The sequence below is a fragment of the Ovis aries genome, chromosome 11 (genome assembly GCF_016772045.2).
Source record: "Ovis aries strain OAR_USU_Benz2616 breed Rambouillet chromosome 11, ARS-UI_Ramb_v3.0, whole genome shotgun sequence".
NCBI classification, from domain to species: domain Eukaryota; kingdom Metazoa; phylum Chordata; class Mammalia; order Artiodactyla; family Bovidae; genus Ovis; species Ovis aries.
In genome coordinates, this window is record NC_056064.1 from 24302602 (window position 1) to 24322816 (window position 20215).

General features: G+C 48.5%; 1 protein-coding gene across 3 annotated transcripts in view; it reads right to left on the reverse strand.

Annotated features, from left to right (window-relative positions):
* Positions 1 to 20215, reverse strand: part of ITGAE (integrin subunit alpha E) — a 61715-nt gene that overhangs the window by 32153 nt on the left and 9347 nt on the right. For all 3 annotated transcript variants that reach the window (XM_060395331.1, XM_004013265.6, XM_042255526.2), the window contains exons 2-9: positions 13467 to 13587; positions 5073 to 5164; positions 3550 to 3617; positions 3091 to 3208; positions 2729 to 2863; positions 2224 to 2339; positions 1476 to 1627; positions 304 to 457 (exon numbers count right to left, since the gene is read on the reverse strand). In XM_060395331.1, coding sequence (XP_060251314.1) covers positions 304 to 457; positions 1476 to 1627; positions 2224 to 2339; positions 2729 to 2863; positions 3091 to 3208; positions 3550 to 3617; positions 5073 to 5164; positions 13467 to 13587 — 956 coding nt within the window. The remainder of the gene's footprint in view (positions 1 to 303; positions 458 to 1475; positions 1628 to 2223; positions 2340 to 2728; positions 2864 to 3090; positions 3209 to 3549; positions 3618 to 5072; positions 5165 to 13466; positions 13588 to 20215) is intronic.

The window sequence follows — 20215 nt, forward strand, 5'->3', positions numbered from 1 at the left end:
GGGCTCTGCACCAGCTCCTCCAGGAACTCTCCCTCCCGGGGGCTCCCAGGATATCCAGTGCTCTCCCCATAACTTCTGGGAGAGTAAGCTGTGACCACCAGTGGGAAATGAGCCATCTGGGGGAAGACCCTGAGTGGGGTTGGGGGTGTGGGGAGCATGGGACACAGGGGCTGAGAGAAGTTGGTGTTTGTGACTGGAGCAGGGTTTGGGTAAGCTGCTTTCTGATGCCCCTCAAGGAACCCTGACTCCTCACTGCCTCAGGCTGTACAGAGTCACGAGGTACCCCCAGCTCCTGGCTCTTACCCCAATGGCAAAGCGCTCAACACCACGCATCTTTGGGGAATTGATGACAGTCGTGAGGTTGAGGGGGTCCTGGAAGATTTCCCCATCGGTGAGCACCACCATGACCTTGGATGCCTTTGCTCTTGAGCCTTGGTTTGGTGTGAAGATGTTATCTCTAAGTCGGGGAGGGGAAAAGGGAGAGAGAACTTTGCCAGACAGTTGACTGAGCCCTGGGGAGGTTTTATTCACTGGCTTGTTTTAGGATCAAAGATTAAGGAGCCCTCCTAGGAGGACGGAGCCCCAAAGAGGGGTGGTGATGTCCCTGGGTACACAGCAGCACAGGTGCAGGAGGTAAGACTACAGCGCAGGTGTTCCTACCCCTCACCTGATCCCAACAGACAGGTGACACCAGAGGACAGCACTGGAGTCTATTCCTTGTGTGTATGTCAAACTAATAATGATGCTAATTACAGTGGCTAAGATTTACATAGCACGTATGCGCCAGCCACTGTGGTAAGAACCATAAATATATTTTTTTGGTTGCACCCTGTGGGATCTTAGTTCCCCAACTAGGGATCGAACCTATGCTCTCTGCATTGGAAGTGCACAGTCTTAACCACTGAACCAGCAGAGAAAACCTAGCACTGAACATATCTTAACCCATTTATCCTCAAAAATCCTATAAGGCAAGTAAAATTATTATTATTATTTGGCCACCCCTTGCAGCTTGTAGGATTTTAGTTCCCCGAACAGGGACTGAACCTGGACTTCAGCGGTGAAAGTGCAGAATCCTAATCACTGGACCACCAGGGAATTCTCTATGATTCTCAATTTTAATGTGAGGCAGTTGAAGCACAAAGAAGTTAAACAGCTTGCCCAAAGTCTCATGAGTGCAAACTGGAGCTGGGATTGAAGCCAGGGAGCCTGCCCACTCACTCCTCTGGTAAGCACGGTGCCCTACTGCTGCTCACAGAAGTAGTCTCTGGAAGAATTTTTGGAGGACTGTCCTGGGGTGTCATCCATCAGCCAAGGCTAGATTGGAAGACCTCACAGTCCCCTTTTAGCCAAGGAAGAGCCTGAACCCTGACCCAGCCCTCTACATAGTCTGTCCAGCCACCTTCTCCAAGCAGGATGTCTCAGAGCCTCTGGGCAGGGTCCCAGGCTGGCAGCCAGTAGGTCTACAGATAACTCACAGGACGTGCTGCATGGCAGAGGCAGTCTTGGTGATTTTTCCCACTTGACTGATGTTCTTCACTCTGTCCAAGGAGGCTCTAATGTCTTGGCTGTCCAGAAGGTCAAGCTCGGTCTGGATGACTTCCCCATATTGCACCACGGCAAATCTGCACTGCAGGGCAGGGGCCGAGAGGGGAGGAGTTTGGCAGAGCTGCTCAAGGCCACCCCTACCGCTTAGATGGCTCCCCCTGGAAGAAGTGGAAGAATCCACTCATTCCTCCTAGTCTCTGGGCAGGAGGAGATGCTCAGGCAGAGGGCAACCTCTAAGCCAGCAGGAGTGGAGAAAGGTGTGGTAGCAATGGCTCCTGGTGAATCATGGGCTTCTCCCGAATCTACGTCCCTGTGTAGCCCCCTCTTCCACACTGACTCCAGGATAGGCTGTGGTGACTTGCTTTGGCCCATGGACCTCAGCAAATGTGATGCAATCAGAGGACTGGGAAGTGCTTGCCGTGAAAGAGTTGGACTGGGCTGCTGGAGACACATGGCCCAGAAAAGTGAAGGCAATTTAGGGGCCAGTCAAGCAGGTGTCTACATCTGCAAGAATTAACTCCAGGTAAGAACAGCAGAAGAACCACCCAGCTCAGCCCAAACTGAATAGCTGACCCACAGAAGGAGAGCAGATCCTTGGTGGATGTTTTGAAGCAGTTTGTTCACAGTGGTGGTAGACGACCCACAAGTTGTGTGAATCCAGCTCCAAGGGAAGCCCACCTCAAAGCACTTCTCATAAAAGTTCTCCATCATGTCGTAGATGAAGTCTTTGGCTTTCTGGAAGTCTGGGGGATCAATGCTTCCTGAGCCATCCAGGACGATGGCGATCTCAGTGCCTGGGCCAAGATGGGGAGCAGGTTAGGAGTGGGTGTGGCGTTTGGAGTGAGGGCAGCTCTCCCTGCTCTGAAGGGCACCCGCCCGGTCAAGCCCTGAAGGCTCAGTTCAGGGGGGACTCAAATGCCACTCCCAAGAGTGAAGCCTTTGTCTCAGAGGCAGAGACAGCCAGAACCTACTCAGGCTCTGATGCTGTATGAGTCTCTCCCAGCACCCCTGCTCCCCTCCCCTCTCCAGGTCCCGTCCCTGGGGGAGACAGAGCTGGTCAAGCCTGCAGAATGCAGCCACGGCTCCCCACGTTTTGGAAAAGGCACACCTCACCCCTAGAGGTCACCAGCCTAGGGGTCAGCTCTGACAGCCTCTGGGAGAGCCCACGTCTGCCTCTTCTCACCAGCTGCCTCCTCCTCTTCTTCCTCCTCTGCCACCTCCAAATCCCGTCGCCTCCTGGCTGTGTTCTCTGTGCTGCCTTTTTTGTCCCTGTGGCAGGCTCCAGCATCCACAGGGGCGTCAGCATCCAGAAATTTTTCTTTAAAAAGTCCACATGGAAGAGCTCAGAGTCAGATGGCTTCCTGGTTCACCTCCAGGCCAGCCCTCACTTAGCTTTCCCTGGTTCCCTTCAGCGGGGGGCAAAGGCTGCCCTGCCCCCTCCAGGCCCCTGTGTCCCTCCGCATCTACCGCAGGCTGGTACCTCTTCTTGCAGACCCCAGGAGAGCCCCCGGAGCTGTCCAAGGCCAGTGCAGGTCCAGTCCTTACCAAGGTTGGAGAAGTAGACCTGGGCCCGGGGACGGAGGTCAGGGGTCAGCAGGCTGCAGTTGCCTGTGAGCTCTGAGCTGAGGCTGCGGGGCTGCCGGGTTGGCACTTGAATGCAGACCTGGTAGAACAGGGGAACAAAGAACGGGAAAGCCAGAGTCACCCCTGACCCGGGCCACACCCACACCCCCATTCCAGAACGCAGAGCCTCAACCAGGCAGGGCACAGAACAGCCTGTTCACTCCTCCCCAGGGGGAGGACGAGTCAGTGCCAGCGTCTGTGTGCTGGGTCACACAGTGTACCCAGGTCATAGCCACCATCAGCCCTGGGGTTGATCAATGATATAGTTGGGCTCAGCCCTGAGAATAACACACCAGCCAGGACTAGTATCCACAGGGGTCAACCACAGGGGTCATCACCAGCTCCCCGAGGCCCTCCATCCCCTATGCCGCACACACTCACCAAAACACCGTGCTGGTTCCGGACAGCCGTCACACCCTGGTACCTCCCCTTTGGGATGGGGACATGCTCTGAAACAGTGAAGCCCAGGTAAGGGGGGAGGGATGCTAGGAGGCAACCCAGGAGCCAAGGCTGAGGCCACAGGGCCGTCTTGGTCAAGGCCCCATGAGGACCAGCTGGCCACTCAGAGCAACCTCTAAAAGCTGGATAGAGGAGCCTTCCAGGACAAGCCTCTCCCCCAGGCTCCTTCAGTCTCATTCAACACGTGCCCCATGATGTCTGCTCTATGCTTGGCCTGTGACAGGTGGTGATAGGGATCCAGAAACACTGAGACCTCCTGCTGGTCCTCAGGGGCCCCTGGGCTGGTGGGCAGGCAGGTAGAGAAGCAGCAGCTGGCGTGTGTGCGCAGCACGGGGGAGGAGGGCAAGAGGCTGAGGGACTGGCCGAAGAGTCCGATGAACCCTCCCCTCTCCAGGTCCCGTCCCTAGGGAATCTTATTGCCCCACAACCCCAGGGGCAGAAGTGTAGCTCCTTCCCCTCCTTCCCCACTGTGGACCTCAGCAGACTCTCATATTTGAGTCACAGGATCACTCAGCCACCATGCTGGACTATGCTCCCTTCTGAGGCAGAGATGGAGGCTGTTCAACACAGGGCCTCCCACATAGTCTAGGACTCCACCCAACACGGCTGAGCGGTCATCAGCGAAGATGGGCCTTCGGCTGGACTGGGTGGGATGGGGAGTGTTTGGTCAATGAGTGAATGAGGTCCATTCCTTTGTTCATTCAAACAGCATTATTGAGCACTTAATATATGGCAGGCCCCATGCATTGGGAAAGACCCTGATGCTGGGAAAGATTGAAGGCGGAAGGAGAAAGGGACAAAAGAGGATGAGATGGTTGGATGGCATCACCAACTCAATGAACATGACTTTGAACAAGCTCTGTGGGATGGCGAGAGACAGAGAAGCCTGGCATGCTGCAGTCCATGGGGCTGCAAAGAGTCGGACACGATTTAGCGACTGAACAACAACATGCTGGACGACAGGATGGCCACAGTGAGATGGGAGGGGGAAGGGTTGGGTCCCACTGAGGTGCAATGAGTTGGGGTAGGTTGGGTTTTGGAATCAAGTGGAGTTGGGTTCACATCTTTGGTACTGCCCAGATATGCGATGTTAGTCATACTGGAAGCCAGAGGCCTTCTCTGAACTGTAGCTTCCTCTTCTGCAAAAGGCTGTGGTTTTGAGAATTAAAAGTACACGAAGTATATAACAGAGTGTCAGGCGACATGGTGAACACTCCATACATTTTGGATTTCATTCTCATGGTTAGAATTGGGTCTGGAAAGATGGGTTAGGGGTTAGGGTTGTGTAGGGATGGGATTGGGCACCAGGTGGAAGGCTTGTTGTGGCAGAGTCTGTGGTGGAGGGACCAGATTAGGTGGGGCCGGGGCTGGAATGATTGGCTTGGATGAGTGGGATTCCTAGAAAGGAGGTCCTGGGAGCATTCCTTGAAGTGGGGCTGACTTACCTACTGGTTGGCAGTGGAGCTCATCCTGGATGAGAGAACACTGATGCAGGGGCTTTGCTGTTTGGCTGGTTCTGGGGCTGGTGACCAGGAGCCTGAGCAAAACAGTCGAGCTTGTCAATGATCCCCTGTCTCCTCCCCACTGTCCAGGCTCAGTCCTTCCGTCCAGAGACCCACAGACTCCCCATTTGCAAAATGATGGAAAAGACCACACCAAGACAGGCAGGCAGGCTCCCAGCCCAGGACAGTGGATCTGCATTTGAAGGGAGGCACAGGCTTTAACCTTGACATGGTTTCTAGCAGGCGATGGCTAAATACCTCCCCTCTCTGCCTGCTGGCCCACCTGACAGACATGGGGTGATATTGGTGGTAAATAAAGACTCTGCTCTTTGATGGTGGTGGTGGGGGGGCACCAGGAAGCCACCAGCAGCGCAGTTGTTTCTGTTGCAGGCAGTGCTGGCTTCCTAGCGGCTGCTGAGGGGGTGGGGGGGTGCGGTCTGCCCTCACCTGGCTTCAGTGACCGTGCTTCCTGAGAAGAGCATTCTAGTGCCCCTCTCCCAGGGGCTGGTCAAAACTGGAGGTTCTGGGCACCTCGGCCTGGTTAAGGCAGCCTCAGGAGACGTGATTCCAGATGGCAAACTCCGCCTCCCACCCAGAGCCCAGAGAGACACAGAGACAGTATCAGCCTAAATATTCTCAGAGTCCATGCCACCCAGGGAGATTAAGAGCTGCCCCACAACAGGGAGGTCTCTCTGTCTTAAGGGCTGTGAGTAGGGGCCACTGGGGAAGGGTAACAGGGAAGCAAGTCCAGGGTTTTACACCAAGAGCAATGCGAAGCCACAGAGGGCTTTATGAAAGGGAACCACACGCTTATACAGGTCATGATGAGCTACGGGGGTGCTGGGGTCCAGAAACAAGGTTGCGTTGCCACTTCCTCTTGTTACTTGACATGTTAGGAAGTTATGAAAGATATTCACTTTATCTTTCAGGTTGACAGGATAACAATAAAATCTATACTGTGTGTGTGCCCTCCCCAGCTTATCCCAAGCTGACTTCCACCCCGATAGGACTCCTGTCAAGGTCAGCGGTGGTCCCCACATTGCCAAGGCCAAGGGACACCTTTTCTGTCCTCGTCTTCCTCAACCTCTCAGCAGCCCTGGACTTAAGGGCCCATCTGCCCCTTGAACTGCTTTCTTCTGGATTTCCCCTGACCTCCCTCACTATTCCTTCTCCTAATCCTTGGCTTGTTCCTTTGCTGTCTGACTTCTAAATGTCACCTGGGCTGGGTGGGTCCCTGTATTCCTCACCACACACTGAGCAGCGTAGCTATAGAAAATGGAATAATGACCCTTCCACTCCCAGAGAAGTCCATGTCCTAATCCCCAGAACCCACAAATAAGCTACTTTTTATGGCAAAAGGCACTTTGTAGATGTGATTAAGTTAAGGCTCTTGTGACAGGGAATTTATCCTGGATTATGTGAGTAGGCCCAATGTAATCAGGCTTTCCCGATGGCTCAGCAGGTAAAGAATCTGCCTGCAGTGCAGGAGACACAGGAGATTGAGGTGCAATCTGAGAGTCAGAAAGATCCCCTAGGGAGGAAAATGGCAGTCCACTCCAGTACTTTTGCCTGAAAAATCCCATGGACAGAGGAGACTGGTGGGCTACAGTCCAAAGCATCGCAAAGAATCGTACATGACTGGGCGACTAAGCACACACATCAGTGTAACCACAAGGGTCCTTATCAGAGGAAGGCGCTGCTGGCCTTAAAGATGGAGTAGGGGGCCACAAGCCAAGGGATGCAGGCAGTCCCTCGAAGCTAAAATAAGTGAGCGTACAGATAGATTCTCCTCTTGAGCCCCTAAAGGAGCAAGGCCCTGCTAACTCCTTGATTTTAGTTCAGTAAGACCCATGAAGGATGCTGACCTTCAAAACTTTAAGATCATAAATTTTTTTTTTTCTCTTTTCGGCCACAGGGCACATGGGATCTTAGTTCCCTGACCAGGGGTCAAAGCTGTGCCCCCTGCATTGGAGAGGCAGAGTCTTAACCACTGAACTGTGGTTTCTGTACAAATGTGTACTGTTCTAAGCCACTTAAGTTTGTTGTGAATTTTTAGCATGTTTATTTTGGCTGGGCCGGGTCTTAGTTGCTACATGCGGGATCGTTTGTTGCTGAACATGGACTCACTAGCCGTGGCTTGCAGACTCAGTAGACGCCGCACGCAGGTTTAGCTGCCCCACAGCATGTGGGATCTTAGTTCCCTGATCAGGGATTAAACTCTTGTCCCCTGCACTGGAAGGTGGATTCTTAACCACTGGAGCACCAGGAAAGTCCCACATTTGTGGTGACTTTGTTATAGCAGCCCTAGGAAAGTAATAAATAACCTACTGCCCAAAGTCTAACAGATCTCTCAAATTTAGAATGTCCAGAACAGGACTATGGTCTGTCCTCCTGCGCCTGAACTGAACCTTTCCATCTCCCCGCCACGGATGCATGTCACCCCTGACCACCACGTTCTGGAGTCCGAGGCCTAGGAGGCACCTCGCTTCATTTTTTCACTCATACCCTCCATCAAATGCATCAGTAAACCCTACTGGTTTTTCCTCCAAATTATATCTAGAAAACGCCTCTTCACTCTGTTTCCCCTGCCACCGCCATCTCGCCTGATGTGTAGTAATAGCCTCCTGTTATTTCTTTTTTTAAATTCAGTCTTATAAATTACACCACATCACTCCCCTACATCAGCAATCTCCCATGCCCTTAGAAAGAGAGTCTGTCCATACCCCTTGCTGCAGCCAACAGGGCCTTGCACCATCTAGCACCTTCCCCAACCCTGAGACTCCCCTCTGGCTCCTTCGCTCCTCAAGCTCTAGCTCCACACTGGCTGGCTGCTGTTTCTAGGTTGCCCCCAGCTCTTTGCTGGCTTGGGCCTTCTGCCTTGCTGTTCCCTACTCTCCCCAAACCTGGCCCATTCTCATTCCTTGGCCTCGATTAACTGTCACAAATGCTTTTTCCAACCAGCCTCACATCACAACCCAGGTTCTCTGCTTTTTATCAGCCCATTCACTCCCTTCCCAGAACTCGTCCTGTTTGATGGCATCCTGTTCACTTTTTTACTGTTTATTATCTCTCTCTCCCCCTAGATGATAAGTTCCCCAAGGATCTTATCTATCTTGTTTGCTGTATTATTTAAGGCGCCTGGAATATGGTACAGAGCAGGGGCTTGGTAAATATTTGTTGAGTGATGATTGAATGACCGTCCAGGCAGCAGGTGAGGGGGCCAGTTTAGGGTGAGGTTGAGGAAGGCTGCATGCAGCTCAGCTCTGTGAGCTTAAATCTGAGTCCCCAGATTTGGTTGCCTGCTCAGCAACCTTGCCTCTTTCCCAGACCCTGCCCAGCCCGAGCCTCAGCCCTGGGCCCAGCACCTTATTCTCTGCTCCCACACAAAGGTGGGCTGAGAACTGGGCTCTGACCCAGACCACATTTTGGTGGTGAAGGTGCAGCCCTGAATAGCCTCAGGTCTCCTTCCTCCTTTAGGCCTTGGCACAAGCTGTGACTTCCACTTGTGGTGCCTTTCACCTCCTTTTCCTGCAGAACAGTCGTCCTAAATACCAGCTCCTCAAGAAGCCTTCCCCAAAGAAGGAGCACCTTGACCCCTTCCAAGCCTTCTAGGAAGCCCCCAGTCCTGGACACCTACGCTTATCCCTGCCTTCTGTTCCCGCTTAGACTGTGAGCTCTGGTGGGACTACCATGTACGGTTGCACAGGTTGCCCACTGCAGAACCCAACGTTGCCTTTCAACCACAGTCATGCAGTGCCGTGGCCTGGGGCCCAGTCTGAGCTGCTTCTGCTGCTCACCCCTTTAACCGGCCCCTCCATAGTGTGTGGTCTCTTGATCTCCAGGTTTATCCACCAAGAGACTGGCAAACTAAACTCGAACTGACTTTACCATCAGCTGATAGCCCCAGAGACCCTATTACACCTGGGCTGAGCGCAGCCCATCTCCTACTTTCACCTAGCTCTTACTTAGAGTCTATTCCCATACTTCCCAGGTGAAGTAAAAGTGAAGTCGCTCAGCAGTATCCAACTCTGCGACCCCATGGACTGTCAGGCTCCTCCATCCATGGAATTTTCCAAGCAAGAGTACTGGAGTGGGTTGCCATTTCATTCTCCAGGGGATCTTCCTCACCCAGGGATCAAACCCGGGTCTCCAGCATTGCAGGCAGATGTTTTTCCCATCTGAGCCACCACAGGGGGAAAGCCTTATTTATATCCCACTCCACCTGCTGAAGCAGCCAAGTCCATGCTGCTGCCAGCTCTGGCTGTTACATCTTACAGAGAAATGCCATGAGGGAAAGAGGGGACACATCCTTGCCCAGGGACCCCAGCTGGTTCCTCTGTGGCCCAGACCGCCAGAGATGCATTTCCTGCCCTGTGAGCAGCCCGTGGTCTCAGGCTCCAAGGTTTGAAACCCAGAAGTGCCTCCCACCACATCCTCCTCCCCTGCACGTTCACACCTGTGAGCCCCTCTCTGCTTCAGCAGGTGTTCGGGGAGGTTTTCTTGAGCCCAAGAGGGCTCTTCCCCCAGCCCTGGGGTGGGAGGTGGGGTGGCTCAGAGCCTTCTGCTCTGGGAACTTCAAAGACCCCTCCTCCGCTGTGGCCTTTTGGCTTGGCTTCTGAGAGAGGTGGGTTAAAGTCTGTTGGGCCTGAAGTGGGTGTGGTGAGGGCCCTGCTGGGGTAATGGTGGGAGGGGGACTGGGCAGAAGACAGTCACAGATAACTCAGGCTGAAACCCAGCCTTGACCTTGATGAGCTGGGGGAGCAATCAGAATGTCATGCACTGCAAACTTTGTTAAAACTGAACGCTGATCCAGTGCAGAAGCCATGATCTAGCAATTCCACAGCTGGGCGCCCTGGTGCCTGATAAAAAAAGATGCCCAGTGAAAGAAAATGCAGAGCTGTGCTAGTTGTCATAGCCCAAGGAAACTGCCAGAACACCTCTCATCAGCACTGTTCCCACAAGGGAAAACTCTAGCAATGACAATGGGTACCACTGCCACAGGCAACATTGATGAAATTCCTAGACTGGGTGTTGAGGGAGAGAAGCCTGACTGTATATCTTGTTTATGACCCATTCAAGAACAGGCAAAGCCAGTCTATGGAGACGGGAGAGGGGGTGGGGGTGCGGGGGAGGGCACATGGGGACCGGGGTTAACTCCCACCCAGGATGTGCCTGGTAGGGAGCGCATGGCTGTAGGGGGCTTGTGGGGGGCAGGTCCTCTTCTGCCTCTTGTATGGATGCGGCTCACGTGGGTGGCTCACTCTGTGAACATTCGCCGAGCGGCACGCTGACGCCAGGTGCAGTTTGCTGTGCAACAGTGCAGCAGTAAATTTACCAGAACCAAACACAGCAGTGCTTACCTTTAATTCACCTTCCTGCAGCCAGAACATTCCTAACAACCTCACTGCCCTCCCTGCTTCAAGCCCCTCTGGCTCCCCACACCTTTCCTGCAGGGGGACGGAGCACAGCCCACTTCCTCCATCCAATTCTCATCGTGCTAGGCCTCAGCAGCCAACGCCTTCCCAGCTCCCTGACTTGCTCAGGCTGGCTTCCAGATTTCTGCCCAAGCTGCTCTCAGCCCTGACACCCTGCTCTATGCTGACTCCCTCTCCTATGCCTTCTAATTCCTACTCAGCCCCTATGTCCCAGTGACATTGCATATCCTCTGACTGAAGGACACATGTGGCTCCATGTCACCAAAGCGCCTGGACATCCCCACAGAGCACTTATCCTTCCTCCCAATCGACCAATGGGTCTTTTTCCTGCAAGAGCCTGGGAGCTTCCTGGGGGCAGGGACTGTGTCTCCTCTCTCTTATGCCCCAAGCTTTACCTGGCCCTGAGCAGCTGCCCCATAATTACTGCTGAATGAATGAATGAGTGAATGGGCCCTGCCCTCACCACTGAAATCTAACGGTCACCAGCCTCTTCACTGGACAATGAGGAAACCAAGCAGGAGGTCCAAGCCTGCTTGGCTGGTGTGGTCATGGCCCAAGTTCAGGGCTATGACGCTACCTCAGGGGCCATCACTGCCCACCCATCCTCCACCAAGCAGAGCTCCACTAAGTCCGACCCCCTGAGTGACTCTGCCCCAAAGCCGTCTGGACCCTGGGCTCATGGCTCAGGTGTGTGGGGTGGGCAGGAAACCCTGGACCACTGACCAGAAGCAAAGCAACTGAAGTGGGGATGAGGAGTTAGGGAACCAGGCAGGGGCAGCTGAGCCTTAGGGCAAACACAGGAAGAGCCCTGTGACCATCACAAACAAGAGAGGACGAGGAGGGGCTGCTGTAGATAAAGAGGTGCAACAGCGACAGGCAACACAGGAACCTTGCGTGAACCCTGGCCTCGAGACAAAGCAGCTTTAAATGGCCTCTCAGGGACCACAGGGGACGGTGGAGGGTGTGTCGTGACCCTTGACTGCAAAACTTCTAAAACCAGACATATCTCTACATACCACCACGACCTCCAGCTGATAGAATACACATTCGATCTGCTTGCTTATTGTCTATCTTCCTTGAGCGTAAGGATTTCTGTCTGCTTTGTTCACCACGGTACCCTCAGGGCCTGGCACACAGGAGGTGCTCTGTATGAATGCTTGTGAAAGGACTCTGGTGGTCCAATGGGTCCAATGGGTCCAATGCAGGGGGCCTGGTTTCAATCCCCAGTCAGGGAATCAGAGTCCACATGCTCCAAGGAGAAACCCCACATGCCGCAACTAAAGACTCAGTTCAGTTCAGTTCAGTCACTCAGTCGTATCCGACTCTTTGCGACCCCATGAATCGCAGCACGCCAGGCCTCCCTGTCCATCACCAACTCCCGGAGTTCACTCAGACTCATGTCCATAGAGTCAGCGATGCCATCCAGCCATCTCATCCTCTGTTGTCCCCTTCTCCTCCTGACCCCAATCCCTCCCAGCATCAGAGTCTTTTCCAATGAGTCAGCTCTTCGCATGAGGTGGCCAAAGTACTGGAGTTTCAGCTTCAGCATCATTCCCTCCAAAGAAATCCCAGGGCTGATCTCTTTCAGAATGGACTGGTTGGATTTCCTTGCAATCCAAGGGACTCTCAAGAGTCTTCTCCAACACATGTTTAAAAGCATCAATTCTTTGGCGCTCAGCTTTCTTCACAGTCCAACACTCACATCCATACATGACCACAGGAAAAACCATAGCCTTGACTAGATGGACCTTTGTTGGCAAAGTAATGTCTCTGCTTTTCAATATGCTATCTAGGTTGGTCATAACTTTTCTTCCAAGGAGTAAGACTGGCACGGCCAAATACATAAATATTTTTAAAATAAATAAATGCTTGTGGAGTGAAGGACCATAGTATAAATCATCCTACAACCTGCCTTCTCCAGTTTACAATATGTTTCGAGATTGACTCGGTTCATAACCATTGCACTCAATTCATTCATTTGACCAGCTTTTGGTATCACATTAGATGATTCACACCTTATTTCTTTCACTTTCTGATGATGCTTATTTCAAAACAGCATCACAATCAATACCTCTACGAGTATCTGAGAATATCCCTGGGGTTGGTATCTAGGGGTGGGATCCCCAAGTCAAAGGCCATGTGCATCCTCAGACCTGCTTGATAAGGCAAAATGATTCTCCCAGGATATGATACCAACTCACATTTCCACAGGTTCCTCACCACATCCTGGCTAACAGAATGTTTTTGTTTTTTTTTTTTTCTTTCAACAGAATGTTGTCAGACAAAATGTTTCGCTTATCTACTGGGTGCGTATGGATGATATGTTTAAAATACAAAGTGATGTTTATTGATCTTAAACTTGGCCATAAACTGTGTCAAACCCTTAACATGCATTAACTTAAACCGTCTTTGCAACAACCCTGTAAAGTAGGAAAATATCACCCCCACTGCAGAGATGAGAAACTGAGGCTGGGGGTTGAGTGTCTTGCTATAAATACAGAGTGAAGCTGTCACCCAACCACGGCGTCCAGACCCACAGCCGGCCTTGCTCGTAACCACTACGCCGCCTGCCTCATAATTTCCATTAAAAAAAAATATTTTTTTGTCACTCTCCAAAATTTCTATATTGAGCATGTGTTACTTTTGTAAGAGACACAAGAGCCTTGATAAACTGTATTTTAAGAAAGGTAGTTAGTCTCCCCCTCCTCCACCCCAGGAGAGGCCAGAGTGAGGTCAGGGGCCAGCCTGCAAGGACTGACCCTGGGCTCATGACCTCTCCCCTGCATGCCCTTCTGAAAGGGTTTCTCCCCAGCTGTGGAGTGGGGCACCACAGCCTTGTCTTGGGCCTTCTCCAGCTCTCCGAGGACCCTCGGTCCTCACTGCCCATCCCCTATCTGCCTACCAGGTCTGCTTGGTCCTGGAGTCCTGATGCAGAAGGGAGCTAAGCACATACGGGGCGCCGCCCTCGGGAGTCACCCAGGTCCGGGCCACGTCCACATTGAAGGCAGCCAGGGGAGCCAGGCCTGAGGAGGAAAGAAGAACAATTAACAGGCGAGGCATCGTTATTCTATCACCTCCTGCCATGCCATTATCCCCACTTTACAGATGGGAAAAGCAGGACTCTCATAAGAATGGGACTGGAACACAGGCACACCCAGCCCAGAACCCTTGATCCTCCAGCTAAACCAAGCTGTGTCTGTACTGATCCCTGCCCCAGGAGGTCTTCTTTTTCTCCCCCTTTGGCCATGACTTGTGGCATGCAAGATTTTAGTTCTCTGAGCGGGGATCAAATTAGTGCTCCTTGCAGTGGAAGGGTAAAGTCTTAACCAGGGACAGTCAGGGAAGTCCCCCACCCCCCCAGCCCCCGCTCATCAACCAAGGGTCTTTTTCCACAGGAATAGGACTGAAATGCAGGTGTGTCTGATCCAGAACCCCTGACCCTCCTACTAAACCAAGCTATGTTGGCGCCAAGGCCCCCTCATCCAGGAAGCCTTCCTTGGTTCTGTCCCAGAGCACTTCCCACCTCCTCACACCTCCCACTGTTCACTTTCTGTACCAGGTACCAAAGTTAAAATAGACTATGGGCCCAATGGAGAGGATCTGCTTACATTCTGCCTACATACACCTCCATCAACTGACCCAAGAGAAAAGATACGTCCTCAAAAATACCTATTTGTAACAGTCCCAGACTGGAGCAACCCAGATGACCATCTGCTGGGGAATGGATAAACTGATATTTTCAGACAATGAATACTATTCAGAAGTAAAAGGAAACAGACAATTGACATGCACAACGAGATGGGTGGGTCTTCCCTGGTTGGTCCATTGGCTAAGACTCTGAGTTCCCAATGCAGGAACCTAGGCTCAGTCCCTGGTCAGGGAACTAGAACCCACATGCTGAGTTCCCACAACTGAAGATCCCACGTGCTGCTACTAAGACCAGGCACAGCTGAAATGAATAAATAGAGAAAAATAAATATTAAAAAACTGTAGCAAAAAATATTGCCTGGAGTAGTGAGAGTAGGGGTGGGAATTAACTGAGAAGGGGCAGAGAGGAGCTTTTAGGGTGTTGGAAATAGCCTACATCTCTATAGGCATTTGGATTACAAAGACATGCATTTGTCAAAAATACATCAAATGATCCACTTAAAATTTGTGTGGCTCACTATGTAAATTTTACCTCAAAAAAAAGGAAAAAAAAGAACCATAAGCAAATATTGAATTCTAGTTAACACGTATGCTGAAATGTTTAGGGATAAACTGTGCTGATGCCTGCAGTTTACTTTGAAATGCATCAAAATGTGAGACGGCTTGATGGGTGGATAGCTGGATATATACATGGATGGTAATCTACATAGAGACGGATATAAATAAATGTTTTTTATATACATTAATTACAATTGTCAACATTTTGTTGTGTTTGCGCTATCACACATATTTTACATATATGTGATATATAAATATATATATATATTGTAAAATCTATACATTGTCAAGTTGTTAGGGGAAGCACACTGATTGAACCCGACCACCCTGGCCAGGCCCTTTAGTAACCATTCGCATGAGTTGTTTTATGACAGGAAATCCTGGTAAGGAATACGGAACTAATAAGCCACCACCAACCGGAAGAGTTTGGAAAGGTCAAAAGGAGACACCGCATGTCTGTCCACTTCCCAGAATCCCTCTCGCTAGCATCCATCTTGGCTGAGTGATGCGTGCGCCACCAGGGAAGACTCTGAGTTAGAATGATTGGCCAAAGACCACCCGGAAACGAATCCCATCACCATAAAACCCGAGACTGCGAGCCACGCCGCAGAGCAGTTCTCCTGGGTTCCCTTACCCTACTGCTCTCCACCCGGGTGCCCTTTCCCAATAAGATCTCTTGCTTGGTCAGCACGTGTCTCCTCGGACAATTCTTTTCCAAGTGTTAGACGAGAGCCTCCTCCTGGGGCCCTGAAGGGAGGGCCTCCCCCTTCCTACAACAAAGTCTGTCATATGTGGTTGTCCACTGTACAAGTTTTTCAACTTTTCTGTATGTTTGGAAATTCTTCACTAAAAATTTGGGGGGGGAACTTGGGAAGGCAGAATTGATATGGATAGATTGCTCCCCAAAGAGGCTGTGCCAATTTGCACTCCAACAGAATGGAAGGCCTGTTTCCCACAGCATTGCTTGACTGTGCAGACCTCTTCATCTTTGTTTTAAAAGAGTATCTCATCATTTTCTTCCAAGTCTCTTATTATAAGTTGTTTTCTGTCTATTTCATGTACATTACCCATCTTAAAGAGGTCTTTATTGTTTTCTTTTTCATTCTTTTGGGCATACAACATAGCATGTGGGATCTTTAGTTCCCTGACCAGAGATTAAATCCACAACCCACGCAGTAGAAGTTTGGAGTCCTAACCACTGGACCACCAGGGAAGTTTTCTTATTTAATATACAAGAGCTTTTTTTTTCCCAAAAGAAATTGCCAACGTGTTACTTAGCTATTTGTTCGACTTCCTTATATTTTTTCCCAAACCTACGTTTATTACGTAGTCAAATTATTTTTCTTCTGTCACTTGAGCTTTGTGTCATGCTTTCCCACCAGAGATTATTTTTTAATTTACTATTATTTTCTCCGGTATGTTATTTGTTTCATTCTTTTATGCTTACATCTTTGATTCATCTAGACTTTTTTCTTTTGGCTGCACCATGAAGCTTGTGGGGTCTTAGTTCCATGACCAAGGTTCAAACCCATGTCCCTTGTAGTCAAAAATACAGTGTCCTAACCACTGGACTGCCATGAAAGTCCCTAGATTTTATTTTTGCATATACCCAGCTTTAATTTTTCTTCCCCCCAAATGAAATTGTCCAGTGTTCCTTCTCAACTAGCTTATATTATTCCCATAGATTTGAAATACCACTTTATCATTCTCAGAACTCTCACATGTAATTTGGTGTCCCCAGGGACTCAGTTCTGCCCCACTGACCTCACTTTCTCCTGCTTGGACACATTCATTAGTCTCCTGACTTTCTCTTTCCAGATTTGTCCCTCCAGGTACATCCTTTCCATACCAGTAGTCAAAAAAAATTTTCAAAGGCATAGTTTGACCGTGCTGTGCCACTGCTTAAAATTACAGCATATGTTTGCATGGAAAAAAAAGGCAAAGTAAAGCATAGTCTATAGATTTATCTGTTCAAATACTGCTCAGTTAACAACTTTTTGTCACAATGGCTCTTGACAAGCTATGCCACTTCTTGAGTTTTGCTCAATTGTTTTGTTTTTGATTTGGCCACACCCCATAGCTTGCAGGCTCTTCGTTTTCAACCAGTGATTGAATCCAGGCCCACGGAAGCTAAAGCACCAAGTCCTAACCATTGGACTGCCAGGGCGCTCCCAGCTATGCCACTTAAAAAAAGGACATTGCTTTTTTTTAATGTTGATATGATGATTTTTGCTCACCCCTGAATACACCAAATAAACATGCTATAAGAAGTGTATTCTGATGTTACATTTTCAGGCAAAAACATATGCACCAATTTACTTACACGAGAGTTTCTAGCCCAACAATATCATAGGAAACAAATCTGCATTGCTTGCCACGTTTGAAAGTGTGAAAGTGGAGTCGTGTCCGACTCTTTGCGACTCCATGGACCTTAACCTACCAGGCTCCTCTGCCCGTGGGATTTTCCAGGAAAGAGTACTGGAGTGGGTTGCCATTTCCTTCTCCAGGGGATCTTCCAAACCCAGCGATCTGAACCTGGGTCTCCCACATTGCAGGCAGATGCTTTACCATCTGAGCCACCAGGGAAGCCCCAGGTTTGGGTAAACCTCATATACTTTGTTTTGCATATGCATGCCCATCGAGGAGGCTGAAGAGACAGTGTCTTCTATGAGTCCACAGGCTACTGAGTGCACAAGCTATTTCCCTGTGTCTTGAAGTGATTTTAAGGTTTAGTATTTATTTTGGCCTCAAAATAGTTCTCTGTGACTTTATTTTTAAAGGGAGTTTGAATGTAAGATAGCCATGGGTCCCCAAATAGGTAAAAAAGAGTAAAGAAATGGTACAGAAAGGAAAACATACTTTTTCAGTAATGACCCCTCTCACCCATCCTTCACCACCCACCCCTAAGTCTTCATTTCCTCCTCTAATGAGGACAGCAAGCCTTCATTACAATAAGTTGTATCTATAAATTATAATTTTACATTCAAATTATTGGGTTTTTAATATACACTTGTTTTGTTTGTAAATTTATAAAAGTTACATCATTAAAAGTTATTTAGATATTGGGGTGGCTGGAATGCACCACAGTTTTTCATTTGAAAAACTGATGGAAGTTTTTTTTTTTTTTTCCCAATTAATGGCTTTTCACTTGACATTAGAGATTTTAGGAACAAAGTAAAATCCTTAAACAACAGACAGGTATAAACTATTCTTTCAACTAAAGAACAGAAGGAAATACAAAGTTCCGACTATGCGGTTCTTTCACTCCCTAAGGGAGATATAACCATTTAAAATATGTATGTCTCCAATAACATTGCTTCAAACTATATAAAGCAAAAATTGACTGAACTAAAAGATTTAACAAGTCTTTCCCAGGTATAAGAGCAGACAAAAAAAAAGGAAAAAACCAAACCCAGTAAGTATCTAGAAGATCTGAACAACACAATTAACAAACTTGATATAACTGACTAACAGATAATATTATAGCCAATAATGGCAAAGTAAACATTTTTTTCAAGTACACATGAAATATCAAAATTGACCATAAATGTGCTGGGTCATAAAATAAACTTCAGTAAGTTTCAACAGATTTACATAATCCAGAGTATGTTCTCTGACTATAGTAGAATTAAACTAGAAATTCAATAACAAAGAGAAAGCAAGAAAAATCTGAACTTCTTGGAAAATAAGCATTGTACTTCTAAAGAATGTAAGGTCAAAAATGGAGACCTTAAAATATTTTTAACTGAATGAGAATTAAGATAGGACAAATCAAAACGTGTGTGATACAGTTAACAAAGTGCTTAGAGGAAACACGGCATTATACGCATATGTTTTTAAAAAAAAAGAAAAACTGAAAACTAATTATCTAATATTCCATCTCAAAAAGCTAAATGAAAAGCAAGTCAAACTCGGAGAGGAATATGGAAGGAATAAAGATATGAGCATATCAGTGAAACAGAAAACTAACCTACATAGAGAAAATCAAAGCTTGGTTTTTAAAAAGAGTGATAAAGCTGATAAACCTCTAGCAACACTGATTAAGGAAGAAAATAAAAAGAGAGAAAGAACATAGAAATTACCAATATGAATGAAAAGACCACATTGGAACAGAGCCTAAGACATTTATGAAATAAGAGGATAGTATACACAACTTGGGGCTTCCCAGGTGGCTGTAATGGTAAAGAACCCAGCTGCCAATGCAGAAGACATAAAAGATGCAAGCTCAGCCCCTGGGTCAGGAAGACCCCCTGGAGGAGGGCATGGCAACACACTCCGGTATGTTTGCCTGGAGAAACCCATGAACAGAGGAAACTGATGGGCTACAGTTCATAGCCCAAATAAAGGCAGCCAAATAAATAAAAAAAATAAAATTGATTAGTTAAAAAAAAAAACCTAGCAAATTATTGTGGAGAGAGGGGAGATGTTAGCAAGCCATTTAAAAATATATATGTGAAAATGCAAAGGGCAATATAATTATGACTGATTCGAGTTCTAGGGCAGAAACCAACACAACACTATAAAGCAATTTTCCTCCAATTAAGAAATAAATTAATTTTTAAACAAGGAAGACAGAGCTGACATTTTTTTAAAAAGGAAGAAAGAAAGAAACACAATGGGAAAGAATAGTCAGGTACTCTTGAAGAAGAAGAATAAAATTTTTGGATTTATCATTTATCAATATTATTATAAATTTACAGTTATTAAAACAGAATTATATTGGCATGCTGCTGCTACTGCTGCTGCTAAGTCACTTCAGTCGTGTCCGACTCTGTGCGACCCCATAGATGGCAGCTCACCAGGCTCCGCTGTCCCTGGGATTCTCCAGGCAAGAACACTGGAGTGGGTTGCCATTTCCTTCTCCAATGCATGAAAGTGAAAAGTGAAAGTGAAGTTGCTCAGTCGTGTCTGACTCTTCAACTCTTCATGATCCCATGGACTGCAGCCTACCAGGCTCCTCCATCCATGGGATTTTCCAGGCAAGAGTACTGGAGTGGGGTGCCAAAGATAGACAGATAGATCAATGGAACAAAGAGTCCAAAACATATGGTCACTTGATTTAGGACAAGGGTGACAGTAAGGTGTCACTTACTCTTTCTCAGTAAGGTGAAAGAATGATCTTTTAAATAAATCGTGCTGGGTCACTTGGATATCAACACTGAAAAAAATTAATCTTGACTTATGTTAGACACAAAAAATCAACTCCTGATGAACTGAAGATTTAAATGTGTGTTTAGATGGACCATATATCTACCTATGAAAAGTGAAAAAGAAAGCTTTTAAGAGAAAACAAAGGACCTTGGGGTAGACAGATACTTTTTAAACAGATCACAAAAAAACACTAGCTATAAAGAAAAGCATTGATAAGCTGAACTTCATTAGGCTTAAGAACTGTTTGTCGGAAGACATCACTAAAAGAGTAGAGAGGCAAGCCACAGAGAGAGA